The sequence below is a fragment of the Heteronotia binoei genome, chromosome 6 (assembly GCF_032191835.1).
Source record: "Heteronotia binoei isolate CCM8104 ecotype False Entrance Well chromosome 6, APGP_CSIRO_Hbin_v1, whole genome shotgun sequence".
Classification (NCBI taxonomy): Eukaryota; Metazoa; Chordata; class Lepidosauria; order Squamata; family Gekkonidae; genus Heteronotia; species Heteronotia binoei.
The window spans coordinates 75,563,394-75,589,740 of NC_083228.1; the positions used below are offsets into that span (position 1 = coordinate 75,563,394).

The 26,347-nt window shown below is 40.1% G+C and overlaps 1 protein-coding gene across 1 annotated transcript in view; it reads left to right on the plus strand.

The window, feature by feature from the left end:
- Positions 1 to 23,280, plus strand: part of SLF2 (SMC5-SMC6 complex localization factor 2) — a 58,399-nt gene extending 35,119 nt beyond the window's left edge. The window contains exons 10-20 of the mRNA XM_060241778.1: positions 516 to 591; positions 3,993 to 4,131; positions 6,402 to 6,504; positions 7,137 to 7,313; positions 7,940 to 8,037; positions 8,141 to 8,225; positions 9,043 to 9,168; positions 11,067 to 11,144; positions 13,458 to 13,544; positions 16,818 to 16,886; positions 21,301 to 23,280. Coding sequence (XP_060097761.1) covers positions 516 to 591; positions 3,993 to 4,131; positions 6,402 to 6,504; positions 7,137 to 7,313; positions 7,940 to 8,037; positions 8,141 to 8,225; positions 9,043 to 9,168; positions 11,067 to 11,144; positions 13,458 to 13,544; positions 16,818 to 16,886; positions 21,301 to 21,336 — 1,074 coding nt within the window. The 3' untranslated portion in view covers positions 21,337 to 23,280. The remainder of the gene's footprint in view (positions 1 to 515; positions 592 to 3,992; positions 4,132 to 6,401; positions 6,505 to 7,136; positions 7,314 to 7,939; positions 8,038 to 8,140; positions 8,226 to 9,042; positions 9,169 to 11,066; positions 11,145 to 13,457; positions 13,545 to 16,817; positions 16,887 to 21,300) is intronic.
- Positions 23,281 to 26,347: the final 3,067 nt, after the last annotated feature.

Here is a 26,347-nt window from a genome sequence, read left to right on the forward strand (position 1 = left end):
AATCTCTCCATGCATACTATTCTGATGGACTGGAGTCTTTAGGAAACCTTCTGATATCCACATATTTGGCATAACTGCTTCTGTATGTTTCTGTTATATAATATTACCATACTTCCAAGAGTTTGGTAACCAATTTAGCCCTTTAGGGTTTACCACCAAATTTCTGAAGACTTACCACATCCCACATCACATGATACTCAGTTTATCATGTGATTATTGTGTAACATGGTATTTTTGATCTTGGAAAGTATATAAGGATATCCTGTAGTCTGATAGTCCGAAATTAAAAGCACTGCATTCTTTTTGCTCTGATGGTAATAAAGAAGAGTATCTTTAGAACTGAATTAAAAGGGTATTGCTCATTCTTGTTGCTTAAACTATGGTAGTCACAATTTTGTTGACCTGCTTCAAGGTCTAGTGTATCGCATATGATTGGTTCTTTATATAGTATCCCTGTAGTTAGGAAGAGACAAGGGCAAGCTCTAATGGTGTTTGTTGTCCTTTCTGTCCAATAGATGATGTCAGTTCATTCAGACAGATTTGTTTCAAAGAAGATTTTGGATATGTTGATGGCATTAACAATTAAAAATGGTGGGTATTCAAAATTACAATTTAGTAGATATTCCTTGTGTCAAATTTGCAAGTTAGAAAACTTATCTTTTCCCACTGTGTGCTTAGTTGATACAAAAGTACACACAGGGAAGGAGAGGGCTTAGATATGGGCGGGGGGAGAAATTTTAAAATAAATACTAATATTTGATCAAGATACCTAATCTTCAACATGGCATCTGTGGGTACTTAAGTCTAGAGACTGGATTGAAGAACAGACAATACAAATGTTTCTACAAACCTTAAAAAGCCCCAGGTTCACAGAAAAGTCTTATATATAGGGCAGTTAAAACACCCAAAATAATAGAAACAGTGCCTGTAGCTTTAAGAAAAGGATGTGCATGTGGTGTTGCAGTGGTTGCTAGGCAACTACAATAGTGTTGCTAGTCTTCTAGCTTGGTTGCTGTCAGTAAAAGGAAGGGGGAGAAGTCACGTTTGGCCTTTGAGGGTGACTCATCAGGGCCAGGCCTGGTTGCAACTACCAAGCAACTTGACACCCCTGGTGTTGCATGACTCACTCAGTCCCAGCTGATTTTTACTACTTAGCAGCTGCTGCTCCATGAAAGCCACTGTGGTGTAGTAGTTAGAGGTTCAGAGTGGGATCTGGAAGACCCAGGTTTGAATCCCGCTACTCTGCTATGGAAGCTTGCTAATATACTTAAGGGTTCTTGCTGTGAGGATAAAATGGAGTACAGAAGACTAATGCGAGCTTTTGAGTTCCATTATGGGAAAAGGCAAGGTATAAATTAAGTAATAATAGCTGAAAACAGGGACCTATAAAAGACAGGATGCTTGTGAGTGGGAAGGAGAGAAGGAGACAGGGAAAGGTGAGGATATAGGCATTGTTTGGAGGAACAAAGGAAGTAATGTGGGAAGGGGAATACAGAGGAAAATGCATTTCCCCTTCCACAAATCCTTGCATGTTTCCTACTGTGCAACTGGGCCTGGCCCAGTGCTGCTTAATTTGGCCATGGTTTTCCTAGTGGAGCTGCCAAGAGGGGGGAAGGAGGGAAATGGGAAGACAGGAGGGGACAGATAAAGGAAGGTTGGCTGGTGCATGGAAAACAGATAGGGAAGTAGGAAAAGGGGAGTAACTGTTGGGTCTTTCAGGGAAGGAAATAGTGGAGGGGGAAAAATAAGATGTTCTCTGCAAGTCCTTGAGGGTCCTCCCCTTGTTATAGCTAACTTTGAGCATGGCCAAAATGCAGAATTTTAGCTCAACAGATTAAGGCTGTATATAGAAAAGGGGAGGGGCTATGGTTTAGTGGAAGAGCCTTTGCTTTGCACATAGAAGGTCCCAGGTTCAGCCCCCGACATCTCCATTTAAAGGGACAAGGCAATAGGTGATGTGACAAGGCTCTGTATGAGACCCTGGAGGCCACTGCCAGTCTTGAGTAAACCGCACTGACCAGTAGACCAATGGTCTGATTCAGTATTAGGAAGCTTCCTGAGATCTTTCTACAGCTTTGGGGAAAACCCAGGTTTGTCAAAAAATCCCAAACATAAGAAGCTGGGGGGGGTTGCAAAAAGCTCCTGAATGGAGAAATTCTGTCTGTGCTTGTCCACGAAATGCAGAACAACACACAGGCATTGTGAGCAGATAACTGAGACAGCTGGGAAGGAAAGAGGAAGCAAAGATGGGGAAGGTGCAGGAGGTGTGCTACTGGGCAGATGAGTGAGGGTAGAAAGAGGTGATGCGGGAGAGTGCGGCAGTGAGACAGTAGGAGCCAGCAGTAGCTGAGATAATCAAGGTAGTGCTCTAGAGGCAACAAGGGTGAGCAGGCACAAGAGCAAATCATGCAATGGCAGTAGAGGCAGAGGGCGAAGACAGACAAGAGGAATAGGAGGTTGGGGGCAGGTGAAAAATGTAGGGGGACAGAAATCTGTAGGCAGATGTGCAAATCACTGGGAGTGCGATTTCCTCCTCACTATGAGTTCCTTCACAGTACCCTCCTTGTTTCTGTATATTTTCTGTGAGCCCTTAAGACAGAATAGAAGTATTTTCTTCTCTACTATTGTGACGATCACTCCACAGTAAACACATGTAGCATCCATGAACAGTGTGTACATAATTTTTCTTTATATGTACATTGAGTAATTCTCATGCTATTTTCAGCACTGTGGCGGAACCGGCCCGATTCTGCCTTCAGACCCGGTCCCGTCAGCTCCCTATGGAGTCGCCAACTCCTGGAGGGAGCTATGTCTCCTCCTGCCCCTTGGGCTCGCTGCCACCACCTGCTCAGTCCCGGGGTTCAGATTGAGAGGAACAGGACTCCCAATCCCCCTCTCCAGCTGTGAGGCTAGGCCTCCAGGTCCTCTGCCACCCTGCACTTGGGTTTCACAGAGACCTCAGCGCTTCTTTGGGGCACCCCTGGAGGATTGGCACCGTATCCAACTGCATGCCTTCCCCCTTCCCCGGGGCCCCCTTCTTAAAAACAGCGTGGTCTAAGCGGTCTGGGGATCTATGTGGTACAGAGATGAACTGCCAGCATTTTAAACAGAAAAAACATTTATTTAAAAGGGAAAAGGATAAGGGAAGAAAAACAAAACAAAAACAGTTGCATCTACAAAATTAGCACAGCACAGCCCAGCACAGCACAGCCCAGCACAGCAAACAGCATAACAAAATAAAGGTGGTTTTTAAACGCATCGTATTGTCCCTGGTCTATACTTGATCTGCCTATGAGAATTACTTACTTAGTCTGCCTGCCTGGGGGCCTCATTTTCCTGAGCAGGCCCCCCCCCACAGGCCGGAGCTCAGAGGCAAGCAGCCTCTCTTCCCGAGCCTCTGCTGCAAACTGAGAAACTCTTCCTGCCTAGCACATGGCAAGAACAACAGCCCTTCCTGCCTCTCTAGGAGACTTTCCCCCTAGCGTTGTTGGTTTGGCTCTGGAAGGGAGGGGGGGAGTGAGGGGAAGGCTACAAAGCCGGCTGAATGGATTTACTGATCCCTGCCTTTTTGGATGAAGCACCAACACTCTCAGATGGCGTTTCTCCACAAGCACATATACAGGTCAATTTGTGATTTAAATGTCAAATTTATCCCATTTTCATTTGTAAAGTGAATGCAGGTTGTCTCTCTCACAAACATGTATGCAGGATCTGTGTATGTTCACTGTGCTGTGAACAGGGGTCATCTTTCTCCTTTGCATAACGTAGATTTATAAGTTTTGCAGGAAATGTAATACACTTTGTCTTCAGACCATAATTGCTGTGATTTGAAAAATGTACTGAACTCGTTACATTTTGTTGATTACTTGTTATGTTGAGCCTCCTCTTCTACATTGAGAAACTGCTTAAAGCGGAATCTATTGCATTGAAGGAGCATGGTCACAGTCTAAAACCTGATCTATGAAGAACTGAGGTTTTTTTTTTCTCTGCAGCATCGATTTCTGATCAACCAAGGCTATGGATTCCATCGCTATTTGATATAGCAACTGTGTTAATCAATATGGGTGTTCCCTTTAACACACTATTTCCTCTGCTGCATTTTCAGCCTACCTTTACTGAGGATAATATTAAGTAAGTGTTTAAGAAAACAGCAGCTGATGATGTTGTTTCAGTTTATGCAATTCCGGGATAGGTTACAAACTATAAGAAATTATTGACCTCTGTAAATAACAGGATTGCTGTAACCCCTTTTCAGTTTAAATGAAAAGATTGCTACCCATTGAACCTTTGTTACTTTCTACTGAGTTTTATGTCTCAGGTTTAGTGCTGCTTCCAGGATGCTGCGATGGTACAGAATGCACGTAACAGTTAAGGAGCAGAGCTGGTTGCAGTCTCACTATCACCTATGTATTTAAACTGAGGTTTCTTTCTTTTGGTTGACTTCATTTATTGTTTTGTAATTTATTACAATGGGGTTCTTCAAGTGAAATCAAATGCGCAGGTGCCAGAAACGAATTCCCCCCGTTATGCAGTTGCATTAAGGCTGCCTTGCACTGAGTCAGCAGACTGAATTTATGGTAATTGAATGATTAGTCAACAATGTAGGTATTTTAAGTAGGCATTTTATACTGTAGTCCAGAATTTGTTTTTGTTTTCTTTGTCCTGAACCCATCACATCAACTAGATTAAATCTAAATACAGGAACATCATGCTTCCAAGTGTTAAGATCCATAATATTGTACAAATGTAAATCGGTAGAGTCATCTTGGAAAAGACATTTGTCCTGCTATAAATGAACTAGGAATAAGGCCCATTGTGAGAATAAATACAACATGCTCTAGAAAGAGGCTCTCTGGGCAAGTGACCCGGTCTTGGGCACTCAGCGTCAATTTGCTGTGGTGTCATAGCGTGATGATGATCATGCAGACACAGACGATCAGCATTCGTTTAATCTGCAGTGCATTGTTGGTGCCTTTTCCTATGGTATTTAGTCTTGTGGCATTTAGCATCATTGTTTGCTTGTGGTATAATCTGTTGTGGGTTTTTTGGCCTGGCCTGGTTGTGTTGTGGTTTACCATAGAGTATGTGCCTCAAGGCAGTTGTTTTCTATAGGGGAAGTGATCTGACTTTAACTTTCCATGTCCTCCCCCTCCCTGCAGCCTCTACCTAGGAAAAGGACAGTTTTTCTCCACAGTGTGGATCAAAGCAGGAGGGAAGCAACCTCACAGGGTATAATGACACTGAGGCCATCCTCCAAAGCAGCCGTTTTCTCCAGGGGACGTTATGCCATCTGGAGAGCAGTTGTAATTCTAAGTAATCTCCAGCCCTCACCTGAAGATTGGCAACAGTGTTTCCCCAGGAGGAAATCGCTGGTTTGGAGGGTGGAGTCTATGTCATTGTACCTGCCTGAGCTCCGACCCCTCCTCAAACCCCACCCTCTCCAGGCTCCATTCCTCAAATCTCCAGGAATTTCCTAACCTGGAGGTGGCAACCCTATCTCCTTCCCAGCCAACTATCAACCTATCTTTATCTGTTCCTCTGACTTCAGCTTATCTGTCCCTCCCTGCAATCTATAATCCCCTCCTTAGCAACTAGTTAAGTCATGCCAGTCAGGTGGCATCATGTCACCCAGAGGGTGCTGCCACGTCTAGGATCGCCAAACTCCAGGTCGAGCCTGAAGATCTCCTGGTATCACAACCAATGTTCCCTCTAAGCAGCAGAGTCTTGTGAGCAAAAATTCTACTTTGTGAGCCACTAGCTTTAAAATTGTGAGCCACTGCATAAATTATTGTTCTCTGGGGTCATCCTTCCCGAGCTAAGACAAAAACGTGTGAGCTGAAGGCTAAAAAACTGTGAGCTAACTCACACTAACTCAGCTTAGAGGGAACACTGATCACAACTGAACTCCAGACAACAGATATCTCTCCCCCTGGAGAAAAAAACTGCTTTGGAGGATGGACTCTGTGGCATTATGTTCAGCTGAGGCCTCTCCCCTCTGCAGACTCTAGCTTCCTTAGAATCCACCACAAAATCTCTAGGAATTTTTCACCAACCTGGACATGGCAACCCTAGTCAGAACTGGCCCCAATAAGTTCTCTCTCAAAGGCCAAAACAGGCCTGGAAAGGGCCTCCCCCCCCCCCCCCACAATGCCTTTTACTGACAGAACCAAGCCTGGTTGGCTAGCAGCAGTCACTGCCTAGCAGTTTCCCCAGTGACCCAATCCTCATCTGTCCTGAGGCTGGAGGGTGAAGTTGCTCTTTGAGTGACACACGACTTAGCCAAAGGGAGGGAGAGGTAGGTGAGTTGTCCCCAATATCGCTAGACTTTTTTGTGTGTGCGCGTGCATGGATAATATATTAAAAATGGTTAAGGCTACTATAAAATAGTCCTTTTTCATTAGGTCTGAAATGTACAGGACTATGGGGAATCAAACCACTGGAGATTTCTCAGAAAATCTGCCTTTTTTCTTCCTGGTTCAAAGCTGTCTTTGCAACATGGCTAAGGTAACAATGCTTAAATTGGTCCCATTTTGAAAAGTCTTTTTTGTGCATAAAAGTTCCTCTGCTTCTTGTGGTAGTTTCAGGTTATAATTGTGTTGTTTTTTTTAATCAAGCTCCAGAGCTATTTTAAGGAGGTTCCTAAAATACATAGCAGAACTTCTGTGTAGAAAGATATTAACAATAGCATAGTTCACAGTATGAAAGATTTAACGATATCCTTAATCCTACCATTAAAACTGATGGAGCTTAAGTGGTCAGCTTTGAATTATCCCAAGGTATTCCCTTGCTGCATGTACCTTTAGCTGACATCTGTATAAATAGGTGTAAATCAGAGATGAAATTAATTCCAACAGATAGGCCTAAAGAGAGAATGAGCTGCAACGTGGAAAATAGACAGTGCTGCGCTCTTTAACAGCAAAAGTTTTTAAAAGATTTAATTTAATGAGAAATCAGATGTACCTTATTAGTGATAAGCAGAAACTGATCCCAGTATAGAGAGACAGTTACATTGTTTGAGTACAGTTTATCTGCTGTGACGTAGTACCAGTGTCTGCACTTGCTGTATACAGCTGAATTTAGGCTACTGTTTATTATTGCTAACTTTTTCTAAGAATTTGTCTCCTTTTTAAAAAAAGTTTCTACAGCTGTGTGTAGGTATATGCCCAGAACATTACACAGACAAAGAAATACTTCTGTTGCTGTTACTTTTGTTTAAACTGAGTCTGGAAAAAGAGCTGAAACAATATCCCCTAGTGGACTTGGAGTACCTTATTATAAAACTGCTGGAAAATATCAGAAGATGGGATACAGAGGTAACTTTATTGATGCTGTTATGTGTAATCTCTGTATAATTGAGTTTAATTTTATAAGAACTCCATGAAAGTTTTTAAAAACCTATATTTTACATGTTTTGTGGAATCGCTGCTTTGGCAGTAAGAAATTCACTACATTTTTGCTCAGTTCATTTGTTAATAACATCAATTTTTTAGCACCAATTTAATCTTAGAAGCTTTTTAATTACAAAATGATTAGTTTTATAGTAGTATGATTTATAATATGTATGTACTTATAATATGTATTTTTAGCTGTTGATGTGTCTATGTTGTGAGCCACCCTGAACCTGCTTCGGCAGGCAGGGAGGGCAGGATGTAAATTAAAGATGATGATGATTATTATTATAACTCTTGTTGTGTTGGGTACATTGATTGGAAATACCTCCTGTTTCATATTTAATCTGCAGCTGTGGTCCATCAATTCTGCTGTAAACGTGTACATGATCACATGAACACCTACAGTACCATGCCCTAACAGGCATTCTTTCATAAGTCTTTTAAAGAGGAAAAACTGCTGTAACTTGTTATCATTTGCATACATGCTAAAACTGATTTTAAAAATTGCCATCAGCTTACACTGATGAACATTTTTCCTTTCTAAAAAGATGCCCAAGTTGTGTCTGGCAATAAGTGACCTGTCCAGCCATCACCATGACCTCTTGTGGTTGGTTCAGTTTATTCCCAATTGGACATCACGTGGAAGGTAAGCTTTTATGATACAGGTCTGTATGCATGTTACTTTAAAATATATGTAGAAAGCATGAAAATACAGAACATTAAATCATTGCTTAAATTTTATTTTTTAGACAAGCAAGACGACATCTTAGCTTGGTAGTAATTTCAAAGCTTCTTAAAAACCATGTGAATATACCCAGTAGTGAGGACCAACAGGTACTGTAGAAGTCACTTTATCAAACATTAACTTTATACAATTCTGTTAAACCAATAATAATCTTTCCCCCCCTCTTGTGTCTCTTAATAAGTTTACTATGGAGAACCATCACCTTGGAGAGAAGTCCGCTCTGGTTTGGCTCCTTTCCGCACCACACCCCCCTGCTGCTGTTTCCCTTGAAGTCTCTGTCTCTGGAACCTTTATTCTCACAGTGACCTGGTCCCCAATGTTCAGTGTCTGCTGGGTGTGCTTCCATCTTTTTTAAATTCCGTCTAAGCTGCCACTGAACCTGTACAACTTGATTTGGTTGCTGTTATTTCCTCTCTTGTTTTTTTCCTGGTACCTGCTGTGTCACTTAATAAGTTGCTTGCCTTAATTTCTCATACAAATGTACCCTGAACTAAATTAAAAGCTGTGATTCTTGGGATTTTGATAAGCCCCTGAACCACACAGATGCTCAGAGTCTGCACAAATAAAGATCCTGCTTTTGTAAAATTACCTTTAGGTTGCTCTTGAAAATTGCTTAAGCTAGCTGTTTTCACTGCTATCAAAAGCCAATAAAATCTTCATTCAGTTGACTGTATGTGAACCAAATAGTTTGTCTTGAGTCAGATCACTGATGTATGGAGTTCACTATTGTTTGTTCTTATTGGTAGCAGCTCTCAGGAAAGGAAAGACCTTTTCCATACCTGCTGCCCAAACCCTTTTAACAGGAGGTGCCAAGAAGTGAACCAAGGACCTTCTGCATGTAAGGCATGTGAGCCATAACTGAGCCATAGCCTCTTTAATAGTTTTCTTTTTTCCTTGATTAAATAGATGGCACTTCTGTGCCAGGATCTGGTGGAGATGAAGCCTTCAAATTGTTTAAAGAAAATTACAGAAACAGAGATGCATCAAGATGGTCTTAGTAAAGAGTCTCTTCTCTCTGAATTTGAGCCCCAGGTAATAATGCTTGATATTATTCTCAGAAAGTGAGGTACTAGAATCACAGTTAAGGATGGCTGGGAGCTGGGCAGGTAGTTTGTCGGTTACTTGGATTATAAATGCTCATAGATCAGAAGGCTCCAAAATTGTATAATCTTGGGGGTAGATCAAGATGCGTGGACAGCGAGAAGAACACAGGCAAGGCAAGGGCCAAGCTCTTCCAACTGTTCTGACCAATGTACCAATTGTTTTGACCAATCTCCTCCCATGTACTCTGCTTGACCACATATTCTAGATCCTGCTTAGTATCAGAAGTGAAATCCAGATACTGCATTGCTAATCAATACTTCACTCACTCTTCTCAGTCAGTGTCTTCACTCTTAACATTATAGTTCATGCATTTTGCCTAGATTTCTAGTGTGGTACAACTGCTGGTTCATCTGCAGGCAATGTAACAGTACAAGCATGGAGCAGTCCTGTACCATGTGAGCCTACTTCTTGACCACTGACAGCACAAGGGGCAGACAGTCTGTGTCAGCACTTCATTGCCACTGAACCTGCTGACTTGAGTTTCTTTTTGATTCAATAGAGCAATGTTTTGATTTCTAAAAAAGTACTTTTCTGGTAGCCACAACAATGAAAATCCATATTGCTGCCTACTGTCATGTCAAACAAATGTGTTTTGGAAAAATTAGCCAGGGTACCAGAACAGTTGTTTGTCTTGCACATTGTGTCCCACCATTAGTGGGAACACATGTAAGTGCTTATGTGAATTTGTGCTGTTTGTGTGCTGCAAAAAAGTGAACACAGTCACATAGCCTTTAAATTATATAAAAAGTAAACTTTTCACTTAAACCGGACACAATATACATACGTTACATAAATAAAAGAATACCACAGTGGCATTCAAGGGCAGACCTGGTATTGACTGACCAGGAGCTTTTGGTATGCAACAACACAATTAAATCCACAAATGTCAGCATTCAGGGGTAGCTTGGTCTGCTTGAGAATTCAAGGAGAAATCAACCCAAACACAACAATTGGAGCAAGAGATAAGAGCAAGGTCACAAACCAGTACTGAGTCAGAAAGCCAACAGTTCCATCCACAGGTCTGAGGAATAAAAACAAGGAAGGCAGGAATTCAAAATCAAGACTGGGGATTTTGGGTACCTAAACTGAGAAACAACACATGGGTTAGCAAACAGAATTATAAAGCAAAAAGGCAAGGCAGAAGTCTGTTTGCTGTGTAAACAGTTCACAGCAAGGGTGGTAGTGAGGAATCAGCCTTCCCATTTATTAGCCTAATAACCCTGATACATCTTTTGCTGGCTCTTGTCTCCAAATCTCACTGTTCAGGCAGGCATTCTACAGGTGCAAGAGGAGGTAGCTGACTGACTCAAGACAACCACATAAGCAGAATATAATGCCACTGATATTTTCAAATAATTTTTTGAAACCCTACGTTGCAAAAATATCAGGAACTTCTTAAACTGTCTCAATTTATTCAGTGAGATATCAGTTGACAGCTCCCCCCCACTTAGTCTTATAATTTCATAGAGGCATTTTTGTGTATATTTTTGATGCCACAGAAATATTAACAGATATGGAGGGTGGCTTGTATGTGATCCAGAGAGTCTCACTTCTGTATCCTGCTCTATGTAAATCAATTTGTCTTGATTTGTGGTGAGTTGACAGGGTAGGACAGATAGCAGACTCCTTGTAGCAGCATTTGTGAATCTTGTGTTGGTAGCACACTTTGATAATTCTTACATCTGAATAATTTGTTTAGATAATGTTGTTGGGCACATACGTTTCACTGAGAGTGCTGAAGAGCCTTTTATAATGAGCTCTCCATCCCACCCCTGAAACCCTATCCAATCTAGTGCTGTACTAAATATTTTTGGGTCTCTTCGTAGGCCTACTACCTTACCTATGTTCTGCTTCACTTGGTCAGGGAAGCTAGCAATTCTGAGGCTGCATATTCTAATCAAAGGGTGAGTAACTGGCTCAAGTTATAAAATACATGTGAAGGGGTTGTTTTACATAAAGAAGTACACACTATGAAATGTGTTGAATTACTCATGATTTAGGATGGTATTGAATAGTGCTTGGTAAATAAAAGGTAAAATTTACTGCAATGCGTAGTAATAACTTACACTGAATCACTTCATTTATCTTTGGGAAATATAACTTTGAAATAATCTGTCATTGGAAAACTAAGTTTAAAATGGAAAGAATGGATGGAACAGTCAGAAATTTTGATGAAGGAACAAGGCAGGTTTTGTCAAGGTTGCTCTGTGGTTGTCTGGTTTTATTTTATTTGATAGAGGAGTATACTTCTGTAAGCATTTCTACGTAGCCTTTATGATTTGCGTTCAGCCTTTTATAGTCTTTCTAGAATTAGGCTATGGCAAAAACTGAAGGAAACTATGATTTATATGCATTTGTTATGACTACTTAGATTATATTAAGGTACTGAAGTTAAAACTAGTTAAAAGTTAAAAGTTTGGAAGGCAAGCCATGGGCTCTGTTACTACCTTTCAAGGTGTTCAACAAGGTTCTTTCTTACCTCCCTATTTATTCATTTGGTATAGTAATAGTATTGTCAAAGCTGTTTCAGTACCATTTATCATGCACTCATTCTTAACCAACAAGATTTGTCACTTCTACTTTATGTGGATTATATGGTGTTATTATTCTGTATGTCTGTAGCTCTGAAGCATACACTAGCCAGTTTTGGTTCCTTCTGTATAGAAGGATTGATTGTTAATGGAAAAAAATCTAAAATAGTTGTTTTTTTCCAAGAGGATTTTGGTTGAAGAAAGAAGAATGAAGAGTAGAAAATATTACTGAACAAGTGATTAGATTTAGATATCTAAGTCTATTATTCACCCAGGTTTTATCCTGGAAAGCCCAATTTCAATTTATTTCTCAAAAATAATTTGCTATATTTAAATGTTTTATCACTTTTTAACACAGTAGGAGGAAGATACTATCCAGAAGCGACTAGGACTTTTTAGGGAAAAATCAACTAAATGATAATCTATAGTACTGGAGTCTAGGTAGAAAGTATTTCAGTGAACATTGATTAATTTCTGTTAAAATTCTTGAGGTTTTATAGGTTAATCAGCACCTTGAATTGGGACTGGAAGACAGCCAATGCAGGTGGGCCAGAATTGGTCTTATATGTTCGGTCCCTCAGGTCCCAGCTGTTAGTCTGGCTGCTGCATTCTGCACCAGCTGTAACTTCTGAACTATCTTAAAGGGCAGTCCCATGTTGAGTGTGTTGCAGTAATCCAATCAGGAGATTATATAGATCACCTAAACCAGGCAATTCATGCATTTGCACCTGCTGGAATGGCCTTGGGTTAGCCATTAGCTCTGGCAGAGGTTGTCCTTGAAAGGGCAGCTGCTGTGAGAGCCTTCTCAGCCCCACCCACCTCACAGGGTGTCTGTTCTGGGGGGAGAAGATAAAGAAGATTGTAAGCTGCTCTGAATCTCTGATTCAGAGAGAAGGGCGGGGTATAAATCTGCAATTCTTCTTTTTCTAAAAACAAATTACACAATAAAATCAATCACATAGTTTACAGTCATTAAAACCAAGATGTGCGTTTCTGATTACTCTGATGTTCTTGATTCAGTTATGATGATTCAGTGGGATTATCAGTGCCATGGAGTAAAAGCTACTTCCCTTGAGCCGCTAAAAGCGAGTTTAAATAATTCGGTTTTACACACCCTGGGGAACTGTGGCAGATCCTGCAGGGCCCTGATGTTTTCAAGGAGGGCATTCCACAGAGGAGGGGCTATTACTGAAAATGCTCTGGCTCTGGTGATGGACAGTCAAGCTTCTTTCGGTCCAGGGATCTTAAGGAGGTTTTGGGACCCCGAATGGAGCGCTCTCTGGGGCACATATGGGGAGAGGCAGTCATCCAATTGATTATTGTGGCCACGATCTTGATTTAAATAGTAAAGATAGAGAAAGATGGATATTCCTGTTAGAGGAGGATGAGTTTATGAATAATGATCAAAATTTTTACTTTTTTCTGTGGGTTAATGATCTGAATACTACTGAGTCCTTTCAATAATTCAACAAAATAATTTTTAATTTTTTTATAACTAGGGTGGGCTTAGAAGAGAAAAGGGAGATGTTTTTAATTAGTGTGGTTAAGCTTAAGGCTATGGCCAGTATAGCCATACCTTTGAAAGAAACAAGGACATACTGAAATGTGTTACTTGCACTGAAGCACATCATTTGTCTTTGAGAACAATAACTTTGAAATAAGTGAATGAACATCATGTCCTTTTAGAAATGGCTGCTGAAGCTCTGTAGTACTCTGGAAAAACATGTGAAATGTGATATCAGGGAAGATGCCAGGCTGTTTTATAGAACAAAGGTGAGTCTCTTGTACTATTTTCCTTTCCTCCAGGAGATGTGAGATTTATCTGAGGATGTTTTTTGCAATGGTTTTTCTTGCAAGTTTGAGAAGTTTTCTTTCTTTTCTTTAAAGACTTATCTCTCTCAGAACAAGGAAGCTCTTTTTTTCTACCAAAGTTCTGATTTTAGGCCTCTTGTCTTATCTCTTAAAACACTTATATCATTTTACTGATAAATTTAAAATCCTAATAGCAAGGATGAGATGAGAGATGCATTTTAGGCAGAGGCACCAAATATGCAGGATAGCTGCTGGTGCCTCTACCTCAAAAAATCTCCCAAGCTTTAGAAAGATTGGACCAGTGGGTCCAGTTCTATTGGCTCACAAAGAAAGAGCCCCCATCCTCCATTGTTTCCAATGAAGGAAAAAAAAGGCATGTAAAGGGACATGGTCCCAAATAATACTGACAGGGCCTTTTTGTAGCAGGAACTTTTTTTCATATTAGGCTACACCCCCCTGATGTAGCCAATCCTTCAAGAGTTTACAGTAGACCCTGTAAGAAGAGCCCTGTAAGCTCTTGGAGGTTTGACTACATCAGGGGAGTGTAGCCTAATATGCAAAGAAGTTTCTGCTACAAAAAAGTCCTGAATACTGATTTTAAAAAGTATATGTCCTAATAATGGTTGGCATCAGTGCACTGTGCACTGAAACTAAATGCTCCTGTATTGAGGAATGCAAAGCACCACTTCAAACTGTAGGTGATGAATTTCTTTTAGTATTCCTTCACAAACAACTCCATTCAGATAGAAAATTGGAATAGCAGGGGAAAGACTTTTACCTTCTCCTTTTGCACCAGCTGTAACTTGCATGTTGTGCTGACTTTTTGTTTACAGAGAAGTTTTTAATATAGAGGAGCAGGGCTTTTTTTTTTGTAGAAAAAGCCCAGCAGGAACTCAATTACGTATTAGGCCATGCCCCCTGATGTCACCATAGTGTCGCACAGGCATTTTTGTAGAAAAGCCCAGTAGGAACTCATTTGTATATTAAGTCACACCTCTTGATGCCAAGCTAGCCAGAACTTCGTTCCTGTGCGTTTCTGCTCAAAAAAAGCCCTGTAGCATTCCATAATGTAAACCTTCATGATCCTCCACCTATATTGTGAAGTGGTACAGTTTGTTCTGCCATCCTACTTGCATCTCATTGTCTCATGTGCATCATGCCTTACTGGTGGTATTGAAAGTACTCTAGAGAATATACTTAAATCTGATCTGGTTTGGGATCGTGCTTTCTTCTAGTGTTCCTTTTAAAAGATCCCAGAAAATTTGTGATCTTTGTCTCCTCTAGTTTGGCTTTATTTCATGTTATAATTGGGAAAACTGAGGCAAAGGGAGTATAAGTAAGTCTTAATTCTACAAAGAGTCATATAATACTCCACATTCTTTTGGCTATAAGTGCTATATCTCTCTCTTGGAGTTGTCTTATAGTTCATAACAATATTAAACAGTAGGCCAGACTATATTTCAGTTAAATTAAGAGTGGGGTGGTACTAAACCCTTCACTCAGTTTTTTCTCCAAATCAGGCATTTGGTAAATACACTGAGGAAAAACGATGTGCTAAGAATGAAATCATCTTTTGAATTATTGTTCTGTGCTCAAATACCTAGGAATTGTATCACTACAATATTAACCAGGAAAAGAAGAAGATATTGGATTTATATCCCACCCTATACTCTGAATCTCAGAGCAGTCACAATCTCCTTTACTCCCCCCCCCCCAAAAAAAAACAGACACCCTGTGAGATAGGTGGGGCTGAGAGAGTTCTTACAGCAGCTGCCCTTTCAAGGACAACTCCTATGAGAGCTATGGCTGTCCCTTAAGTTATATTAAAAATGGAAGAAGGACTTGCAGATTAATATTAGTATGGACAAATGGGATTGGGTCTGGAAAAATGACTGGCCTTAAATATTTTTTTTATAAAATACTTTTTTAGTGATACCCTACTGACCCCTGACTTAAGCGCATATAACTTGTTTCAAGACAAATGTTGTTGTGATTCATAATTTGTTGATTAAATTTCACTTCTTTTGGACATGCTATAAAGTACAGATGTTTTAGGGTACAGTTTGTTAATGAAATGCAATCAGCATACCTCTTGAACCTAAAATAATACTTCTAGGGTTTTAAAAGCATTGTGGATTCCTTCAGTTATGCAGCTAGTTTAAATTGTTTTCTACTGCCAAGATGGCTATAGCAGCAAGTAGAAAAAAAGGCAAATCTCCTTCTATAAACGAATGGCTTAATAAAACCTATAAGAGTCTAGTAGCACCTTAAAGACTAACAAAATCTTTGGTAGAGTATAAGCTTTCATGAGTCACTGCTCACTTCTTCCATTTGAAGAGATTAGCAGTGACTCACAAAAGCTCATATCATACTTATCAAAGAATTCAGGTTTTCACGGCTGGTAACATCATTAGGGTTTGTAGAATCTTTTGGGATCAAGTGCCGTGTTCTACTGGAGAAAGTTTTCCTTCCAGACGTTTCGTTCTCAGCTGCGGAGAACATCGTCAGTGGCGTTGCAGCCGGAGCAGGCGCTCAGACTCAATGCACAGCAGCCAAGAAGGTCTGAGCGCCTGCTCCGGCTGCAACGCCACTGAGGATGTTCTCCGCAGCTGAGAACAAAACGTCTGGAAGGAAAACTTTCTCCAGTAGAACACGGCACTTGACCCCGAAAGATTCTACAAACCCTAATCATATCATACTGCAAATTTTGTTAGTCTTTAAGGTGCTGCTGGACTCTTACTCTTTTCTATTGCTACAGGCTAACACGGCTACCATCTTGATCTAATAAAACATGGTGTAACTGCTTTTTTGACAAGACTAACATATCAGAACCAGAAGGAACATTAAAAAAAAGCACTGATAAATTTACTGAATGCTGCTATAGAACAAAGTTTGAGTCCCATCGCACCTGCAAAGTTTAATTCTGGGTATAAGCTTTTGTGTGCATGCACATGAAAACTTATACCCAGAATTATACTTTGTTGGTCTTGAAGGTACCATGGGACTCAGACTTTGTTCTGGTGCTTCAGACTAACATGGCTACCCGTCTGGATACTGCTATGTTCTGAAATGAGAATGGATGACAAAAAAGTGACAAAATCAAACCATTTGCCTTTTGTGATTCATTGTCAATTACTCTGTTTCTTTTTTCACTATATGTATATAATCAACACTTCCAGGTATTTAGTATTTTACTCAGCCAAGTACCGATACATCTGTATGTTTCCTTTCTAGGTGAAAGATTTAGTTGCCAGAACATACAGCAAATGGCAACAGATGATCCATAGTTCTCGGCCTACTCAGGTATTCTGCAGTTAAGTTAGCTATCTGCTATGTGCACTCATTATTTTTGTAACTTTTCAATTAATTTTGATGGCACAGATGATTTGAAGAGGATTTTTGTAAGTTCCAAACAAGATTGCTTTTTCATGGCCATAGTGTTAAATACTTTTTGTTGTGTGGTTTCTACTTATTGGCAGTGTACTTTTTTGCCAGGCAAGAATAAGGTACTGAAGTTCTAAGTTCATGTATCATTATTAACATCCCCAGATATTGAACTTCTAAATTGGTCAAACCACATAATCACCTCCAGTAAAAGAAAACTGTAAAAACTTAAATTGTGAGATCCTGTAATATGCAACACATAAGCAGTCCTAAAGACTGTGAATTGTTTTTTATACCCTGAAGTCCAGGCAGAGAGGTCTTGCCATGTAAAAGAGGGAAGCAATTGCCTTTCATAAATATAAGCATAGCTCAAAAGAAGAAGTTCCTAAATCTAAATTTTAAAACTAGGTGTTTATTTAGAAAAGTTCAGATCCAAATGTCTTCTGGCAGTAAAAGCTCACTTAAATTATGTTTGAACAGCCCAAATACTATATACCTATTGCTTTGCAAGAAATTTGCATGCTTTTGAAAGTTGTATGCTTACATGTTGGTAGAAGTATAAGTTAAAATATTTGGGTAATCTCCTGGGTTCTGACTTAAAATTTTTGGCCAGAACTCCTAAACAGCAGTCTGCTGAGATTAGGAATGTGCACAAACCAGCTCACAAACGTTTGTTCATAATGAATTTTGGCTGGTTTCTAGTGCAGGTGGGCCACAGACTTTTTGAGGCAGTTTATGGAGGTTCATAGGAAGCAAAAAAACAGGCATCTCTCCTCCACATGAAAGCCATCAAAACATCTGAGTGGCAGTAGCAGGCTACTCCCAGTCACTCAGTTGTTTAGATTGGAAACAGCTGAGCTTACTCCCATGGTTCAGCTATTGAAAGGGACTTTCTTGGGTTTAGCTCCAAGCCAGTTAAACCCATGCTTTCTGCACCCAGCAAAAAGTTGCAGGGAGCAGAAAGCAAGGATCATGAACCCACATGAACTGGTTTAGTTTGTGAACCAACCTCCCAGTTTGCAGTTCAGTTCATGGTTCAGCCAGAAACCACAAACTGAACCACAAAAATGTGGTTCATGCCCATCTGTTTTTGATATAGTGAAGTGCAAGTTTTTATGTCCGCAAGCTTTCATCCTTAGAAGGAACATAAGAACATAAGAGAAGCCATGTTGGATCAGGCCAACGGCCCATCAAGTCCAACACTCTGTGTCACACAGTGGCAAAAAATTTTATATACACACATACACTGTGGCTAATAGCCACTGATGGACCTGTGCTCCATATTTTTATCTAAACCCCTCTTGAAGGTGGCTATACTTGTGGCCGCCACCACTTCCTGTGGCAGTGAATTCCACATGTTAATCACCCTTTGGGTGAAGAAGTACTTCCTTTTATCCGTTTTAACCTTTCTGCTCAGCAATTTCATCGAATGCCCACGAGTTCTTGTATTGTGAGAAAGGGAGAAAAGTACTTCTTTCTCTACTTTCTCCATCCCATGCATTATCTTGTAAACCTCTATCATGTCACCCCGCAGTCGACGTTTCTCCAAGCTAAAGAGTCCCAAGCGTTTCAACCTTTCTTCATAGGGAAAGTGCTCCAGCCCTTTAATCATTCTAGTTGCCCTTCTCTGGACTTTCTCCAATGCTATAATATCCTTTTTGAGGTGCGGCGACCAGAACTGCACACAGTACTCCAAATGAGACTGCACCATCGATTTATACAGGGGCATTATGATACTGGCTGATTTGTTTTCAATTCCCTTCCTAATAATTCCCAGCATGGCATTGGCCTTTTTTATTGCAGATGCACAGTGTCTTGACATTTTCAGTGAGTTATCTACCACGACCCCAAGATCTCTCTCTTGGTCAATCTCTGCCAGTTCACACCCCATCAACTTGTATTTGTAGCTGGGATTCTTGGCCCCAATGTGCATTACTTTGCACTTGGCCACATTGAACCGCATCTGCCACGTTGACGCCCACTCACCCAGCCTCAACAGATCCCTTTGGAGTTCCTCACAATCCTCTCTGGTTCTCACCACCCTGAACAATTTAGTGTCATCCGCAAACTTGGCCACTTCACTGCTCACTCCAACTCTAAATCATTTATGAACAAGTTAAAGAGCATGGGACCCAGTACCGAGCCCTGCGGCACCCCACTGCTTACTGTCCTCCACTGTGAAGACTGCCCATTTATACTGACTCAGCTTCCTATTACTAAGCCAGTTTTTGATCCACAAGAGGACCTGTCCTTTTACTCCATGACTCTCAAGTTTTCTAAGGAGCCTTTGATGAGGAACTTTATCAAAAGCTTTCTGGAAGTCAAGGTAAACAACATCTATCGGGTCGCCTTTGTCCACATGTTTGTTCACCCCCTCAAAGAAATGTAACAGGTTAGTGAGGCAAGATCTTCCCTTGCAGAACCCATGCTGAGTCTTCCTCAATAACCCGTGTCCATCAGTGTGCCTACTCATTCTGTCCTTGATAATGGTTTCTACCAACTTTCCCGGTATTGAAGTCAGACTGACTGGCCTGTAATTTCCCGGATCTCCTCTGGAACCCTTTTTAAAGATGGGGGTGACATTTGCTACCTTCCAGTCCTCAGGAACGGAGGCAGATTTCAATGAAAGATTACAGATTTTTGTTAGAAGATCCACAAGTTCAACTTTGAGTTCTTTCAGAACTCTCGGATGTATGCCATCCGGACCCGGTGACTTATTAGTTTTTAATTTGTCTATCAGTTGTAGGACCTCCTCTTTCGTCACCTCAATCTGACTCAGGTCTTTCAACACCCCTTCCAAAATTAGTGGTTCTGGAGCGGGCAAAAAGTTCTCGTCTTCCACAGTGAAGACGGAGGCAAAAAATTCATTTAGCTTCTCAGCCATTTCCCTATCCTCCTTCAGTAATCCTTTTACCCCATGGTCATCCAAGGGCCCCACTGCCTCCCTGGCTGGTTTCCTACTTCTAATATATTTGAAGAAAGTTTTATTGTTGGTCTTTATGTTTTTTGCAATATGCTCCTCATAGTCCCTTTTTGCCTGCCTGATCACAGTCTTGCATTTGATTTGCCACAGCCTGTGTTCCCTTTTACTAATCTCACTTGGACTGGTTTTCCACCGCTTAAAGGAGTCCTTCTTACCTTTTACAGCTTCCATTACTTTGTTTGTTAACCATGCAGGCCTTTTCTTATGCCTGTTTGTGCCTTTCCTAACTTGTGGTATGTATTTTATCTGAGCTTCTAGGATTATAGTTTTAAATAGTCTCCAAGCTTCCCCAAGGGTTTTGACTGTATGCACCTTTCCTTTCAGTTTCCTCCTCACATGCCTCCTCATCTCAGTGTATTTACCCCTTTTAAAGTTAAACGTGGTTATGGCGGTCTTTTTGGACAACTCCCTATTTATACAAACAGTGAAATCAATAACATTATGGTCACTGCTCCCAAGCGGCGCAATCACTTTTACATCTCTCACCAAGTCTTGGGCATTACTTAGGACCAAATCCAGGATCGCCCCACCCCTGGTAGGTTCTGAGACCATCTGCTCCATAGCACAGTCATTGAGAGCATCAAGAAACTCAATCTCTTTCTCTCGACCAGAACACATATTGACCCAATCAATCTGCGGGTAGTTAAAATCACCTATTACGACACAGTTTTTACGTTTAGCCGCTATCTTTAAGCCTTCCATCATATTATAATCGTCCTCTCTCTTTTGATTTGGTGGGCGATAACAAACTCCCATAGTTAAATTTCCTTTTGGGCCCTCTATTTCAACCCAAAGCATTTCTAAAAGGGAATCTAATTCTCTGACCTCAGTCTTACTGGACCGTATATCCTCTCTGACATACAGAGCCACCCCACCTCCAACCCTTCCCTCCCTATCCTTCCGATATAGCTTATATCCAGGAATCACCGTGTCCCACTGATTCTCCTCATTCCACCAAGTTTCTGAAATTCCCACAATGTCTATGTTTTCTCCCAACACTAAACATTCCAGTTCACCAATTTTACTTCGAACACTTCTAGCATTTGCATACAAACATCTATAATTTCCCAGGCGAGCTAGGCCTGCCACCTTCCTCCTGCCACCTTGAGACTCTGGCAGACAGTCCATATTGTTTGTCGCCTTCACAGTGGACATCTTTTAAATGTTTAAACCATCTTTTAAATGTTTTTGTTTTTATTGGTTATGAACTATAAACAAAATAGCTTCAAAAATGAATGTATACAGTTCTGCCAATTAAATATAGTTATCTGCTTAGTTGTTAAAGTGTTGTTTTGCTAAACGTTCTGAATTTCTTTCTTCTTTTACTTGTTTTGGGAAATCTTATATTAGGGGACGATTCATGATTTTTGGGATCCAGATTCTTAAAATGGATGGATTGGGAAGAGTGTCAAAATCAGTTCTTCAGACAAGGAAACAGTGATTGAAAACTACAGAACTAAGAACAGGAAGAAGATATCCTGTAATTGAAACTTCACTTCTTTGTGTGCCATTAGGGTTCTTCTGTGCTCTTTCTTCAATATCTTAAAAATAAGGATTTTTTATAATAAAGATTAATCCTGTTTTTTTTAAGAGTCCAGATTATGTTTGGCAGGTAGCCCTTTTCTATTTGTAAGGAGTCTTCAAGCCAGTCTGACTTGAACTCTAAAGCTCCCCCCACCAGTAAAGTAAAAATCTGTGTATTTTAATGTTCTTTTCACTCAGTTCCTAATCCTATAAATGATAGCAATGACAAAGGATGTCACTGTAAAGTTGACCATGATGAAATAAATTTTAGACAAAGTAATAAACGTTTGGTTTGGTATCAAAAGGAACCCTCTCTGAGAGCCTTGCTAAGGTTCAGTTCATTTCTATGGCGAAAGTATCTGGGGATCCTTCATACATCATATTCACTAGTGATGGCTCTTTGGAGTGGTGTGGTGGATCTGTGAAAGTGAAAGGTGTGCTGATGATAGGTCAAACGCATGAGCTAAAATTTTATATAAAAAACTGCTCTCATTGATATCAATGGGGCTTAATCTCGAATTCTGTAAGCAAAGGGGGCAATAAACAAACAGATTACAGACAGTGCAAGCCTAAAGAGTTGTAACTTTCTGAGATGATTTAATTTAGAAGAATATAACTCTGTTTAGGATTACACTGTGGGTCTGGTTTTAAGATGTTTTTAAAGAAGATTAAGATGATTCATGGAAATACAATGCTTAAAAGTAGCAAAGTTATATGAGATTAGGCAAAAGTCTCTTTTTCTGAAAATATACGTAAATGTCCATTCAGAGACGAGCTTATTCTTCTGTGTTGTGTCATGCCCCTAAAAAGTATGGATTATGTATGTAGAATTTATGTATTCGTATTCCATAATTAGTCTTCTGCTAATTAATGACTTGGATGTATATTGACTAACTAAATCTCTATTTTACTTTGTGTGCAATTACATATTCTAAACTTTTTGCACTGCCATATTTATGCATACAGAATTTTAGAAGCCATAACAAATGTAAATATAATTATGTAGAGATAATATAAATCTAAAATGTTTGATATTTACAATTGATACTTTTTACATTAATTGTTTTAAAATAAATTTGTTATCCATTTCAAGTGTCAGTTTGCAAAACATTAACAAAATGGATACATATCATGTTGTTTACATTTATCCAAGGGTACAGTTCATCCAAGGGAACTTTGCTGTTGATGTTAGTGGAAGGTACCCTATGAAAATTCTTCATATTTTCAGTGCTTCTCAAAATTTCTCTAATTCCAAACCAACCACAAAGTGGGAGTGGAACGGGGAAAGACTACCTCAAAGGGAATGTGTCTCTTACAACCCAACTGTTCAAAAGAAGCACATAGGATGCATTTTACTAACCCTGCGTTCCATGGCCAGGACCCAAACAGTCCTGTGTATGAGCAGAAATAACTTCTTGCACATAGGGAAGTTGTTTTTTCTTTCCAGTTGCAGCATTTTCAGCTGGGAGGAACCTCTAGGAGTTGCTCTTTGGCAAGGGGCTACAGAGGGAAAAGGAGGCATGAAGATGCAGGTGCATATACAGAATACCATGCATAGTGCTGGGATTTTATCCTGTATTTTCTCCTGTCTTTTCTCAGTTGTCCCTCTCCTCTTGTATTTAACGATTTCACAGTTACATTTATATATAAAAAGCATACCACTTCTTTCTATGGACAGCTTTTATTATATGTATTGTGTTAAAGGATACCATTTGTACTGCAGTTCTAGCATGCTTGGAACTACACTTTTCAGTTTAACCACTTTTATGTAACAGAAATAAATACAAGAATAAAAGTGTAAAATAACCTAATGTGTGTATTTCAAAATCACACATACAAGGCAGAATCATGGGTTTACCAGCTTCCTTGTGCTCACATCTTCTATTTTTTCATGGCAGGAAGCTTTCCAGATAAAAAGAGTATGAAAGGGATGACTTAGTGTACAGGGTGTCAGCATTTGGGAACAGAATTCATCAAGTTGGAAGCTGAAATTACTTGATGCTGTATTTGGCAAGAGTAAGGTAAAGGCAGAGTATTTTGATTCGTAGTGCCTCAACTGGTTATCGATCCGGCAGTACTTGAGTGAATTGTACTTTTCCTTTGTGTTGGGAATATACCTTTCCACAACTAAGCTACTTATCTGTTATATTTCATGATTAAAATCATGTAATCACACAGCATAGTTGGGTCCTACTTACCTTCCTCACTAAGCTTGCTGCTGCACTAGCCAGTGTGGTGAAGTGGTTAAGAGCAGTTGACTCTAATCTGGAGAACCAGGATCGATTCTCTCTTGCTTCATATGAAGTCTAAACAACCAGAAAACACCAGATATCTCCCTTTTATAATGAAAACAATGTACTAAATATCTCCAGCACATAAATACACAAAACACTAGTATTACTTATGAAAACAATTCAAAATGTTGTAACACACACACACTGTCACTAATAAATACAATATCCAGAATAACAAAAACCAAACCATCAAAGTTCCATTACAGTTCCAGGCTTCCAAGGAATATATAAATTCTTGTACAACACTCAAAGGTGATATAAATATATTCTCCAACTGTTCATAAAGTAGGTTCTCAACAGAATTATGATCATTATATTTCGTTTCAATTAATATCTTTGTCAAGAGATGTACATATGAATAACCTAAGAGTACAAAAGTAAACAAGGTAGAAGCATCACTATCCAGCTAAAAATACAACATTGCAATGGCTAGAGATAGATATGTGCTGCCAAGACCATACTTACTTAAGCCTTTTCTCTGAGGCTCTCTAAACCATGTCAGCTTCAAAAATATTTCTTATAATATTTCTTATCTCTGGACAGTACCAAATTATAAAAAGCATGTCAAATCATTTTGCTGATTTAGACCTGGTTTTAAGGCATTAAATGTGGATAAACCTGCTTCTTGCTGCAGAAGCAGTTTGTTTGGTGTCAGCATAACTATATAGGTGGGCCTTAACCTGTTGAATAACAGCAAATTTGAAATCATTGGGGGAATGCCCCATAGTATTAAAGTGATTTGTCAGTGGGGCATCCTCTACAGCATTTTTAAGACCTGATCTGTGCTCCAGCACCCTAGTTCTTACCATTCTCATTGAACAACCAATGTATATAAAGGAACAGGAACATATGATGCAGACCTCTTTGTCTGGCAGGTGCAATATCCTTGTGTAGAGAATTTCTTACCATTAGGTAGGTCTATAGTAGGTGACTCATACACAAATCTGTATGCTGCACAGCCTTTACATTTAAACATACCTTTAGGTAATGTGGATTCTTCTCTTGGTCTTAAGGAATATCAGCCTTAATCATTGAGTCTCAAATTCCTATTGCATCTATATGCTACTGTAAGTTGTTGACAAGCTGGAATTTCATGAAGGATGTGCCAGTGATGATGGATTATACTAGAAAGGGCTGGAGCCAAATGGGTAAACTGGATGCTCCAAACCAAACCCTTTCTGGGCCTAGATAACTTCTGTGCTAAGAGGCTCTTTCTGTCCTGTTGTGCTGCTCTAATTCTTTCTTTGTTGTTCAGTTGCACAGTCGAGTCTGACTCTTTGTGACCCCATGGACAAAGTCAGGCCAAGTCCTCCTGTCTTCCACCATCCTCCAAAGTCTGCTCAAATTCGTGTTTGTTACATCAGTAACACTGTCCAGCCATCTCATCTTTTGCCGTCCCCTTCTTTTGCCTTCTGTCTTTCCTAGCATTAGGATCTTCTCCAGGGAGTGCTCCCTTCTCATTTGGTGGCCAAAGCATTTGAGCTTCAGCTTCAGCATCTGACCTTCCAGTGAACAGTCTGGGTTGATTTCCCTTAGGACTGACTGATTTGATCATCTTGCAGTCCAAGGAACTCTCAAGAGTCTTCTCCAGCACCACATCTCAAAAGCATCTACTGCGCTCGGCCTTCCTTATGGTCCAGCTCTCACAGCCACACATTACTACTGGGAATACTATTGCTTTGACTATATGGACTTTTGTTGGCAGGGTGATGTCTCTACTTTTTATTATACTGTCCATAGCTGTCCTCCCAAGGAGCAAACGTCTTTTAATTTCATGGCCATCTGCAGTGATCTTGGATCCCATAAATGTGAAGTCTGTCACTACTTCCATGTCTTCTCCTTCTATTTGCCAAGGTGTGATGGGGCCAGATGCCATGATTTTAGGTTTTTTGATGTTGAGTTTCAAGCCTACTTTTGTGCTCTCCTCTTTCACCCTCAACAAGAGGTTCCTTAGGTCCTCCTCACTTTCTGCCATTAGAGTAGTGTCATCTGCATATCTGAAGTTGTTGATGTTTTTCCCTGCAATCTTAATTCCGGCTTCTGCTTCATCCAGGCCAGCATTCTGCATGATGTACTCTGCATATAAATTAAATAAGCAGGGTGACAATATACATCCTTGTCGAACTCCTTTTCCTGTTCTAAACCAATCAGTTGTTCCATATCTCATTCTGATTGTTGGAAGAAGGTGTTCGCTATGACCAGCTTGTTCTCTTGACAAAACTCTATTAGCCTTTGCCTGGCTTAATTTTGTTCTCCAAGGCCAAACTTGTCAGTTGTTCCGGTCATCTTTTGACTTCCTACTTTGGCATTCCAGTCCCCTATGATGAAGAGCACATCTTTTTTTGGTGTTAATTCTAGAAGGTGTCCACTTCAGCCTCTTCTGCATCCGTGGTTGGGGCATGGACTTGGATTACTGTGATATTGAATGGTTTGCCTTGGATACGGACCGAGATCATTCTGTCATTTTTGAGAATGCATCCCATTACTGCCTTCCTCACTCTCTTGTTAACTATAAAGGCCACACCATTTCTTCTACGGGATTCTTGGCCACAATAATAGATGTAGTGATCCTCTGAGTT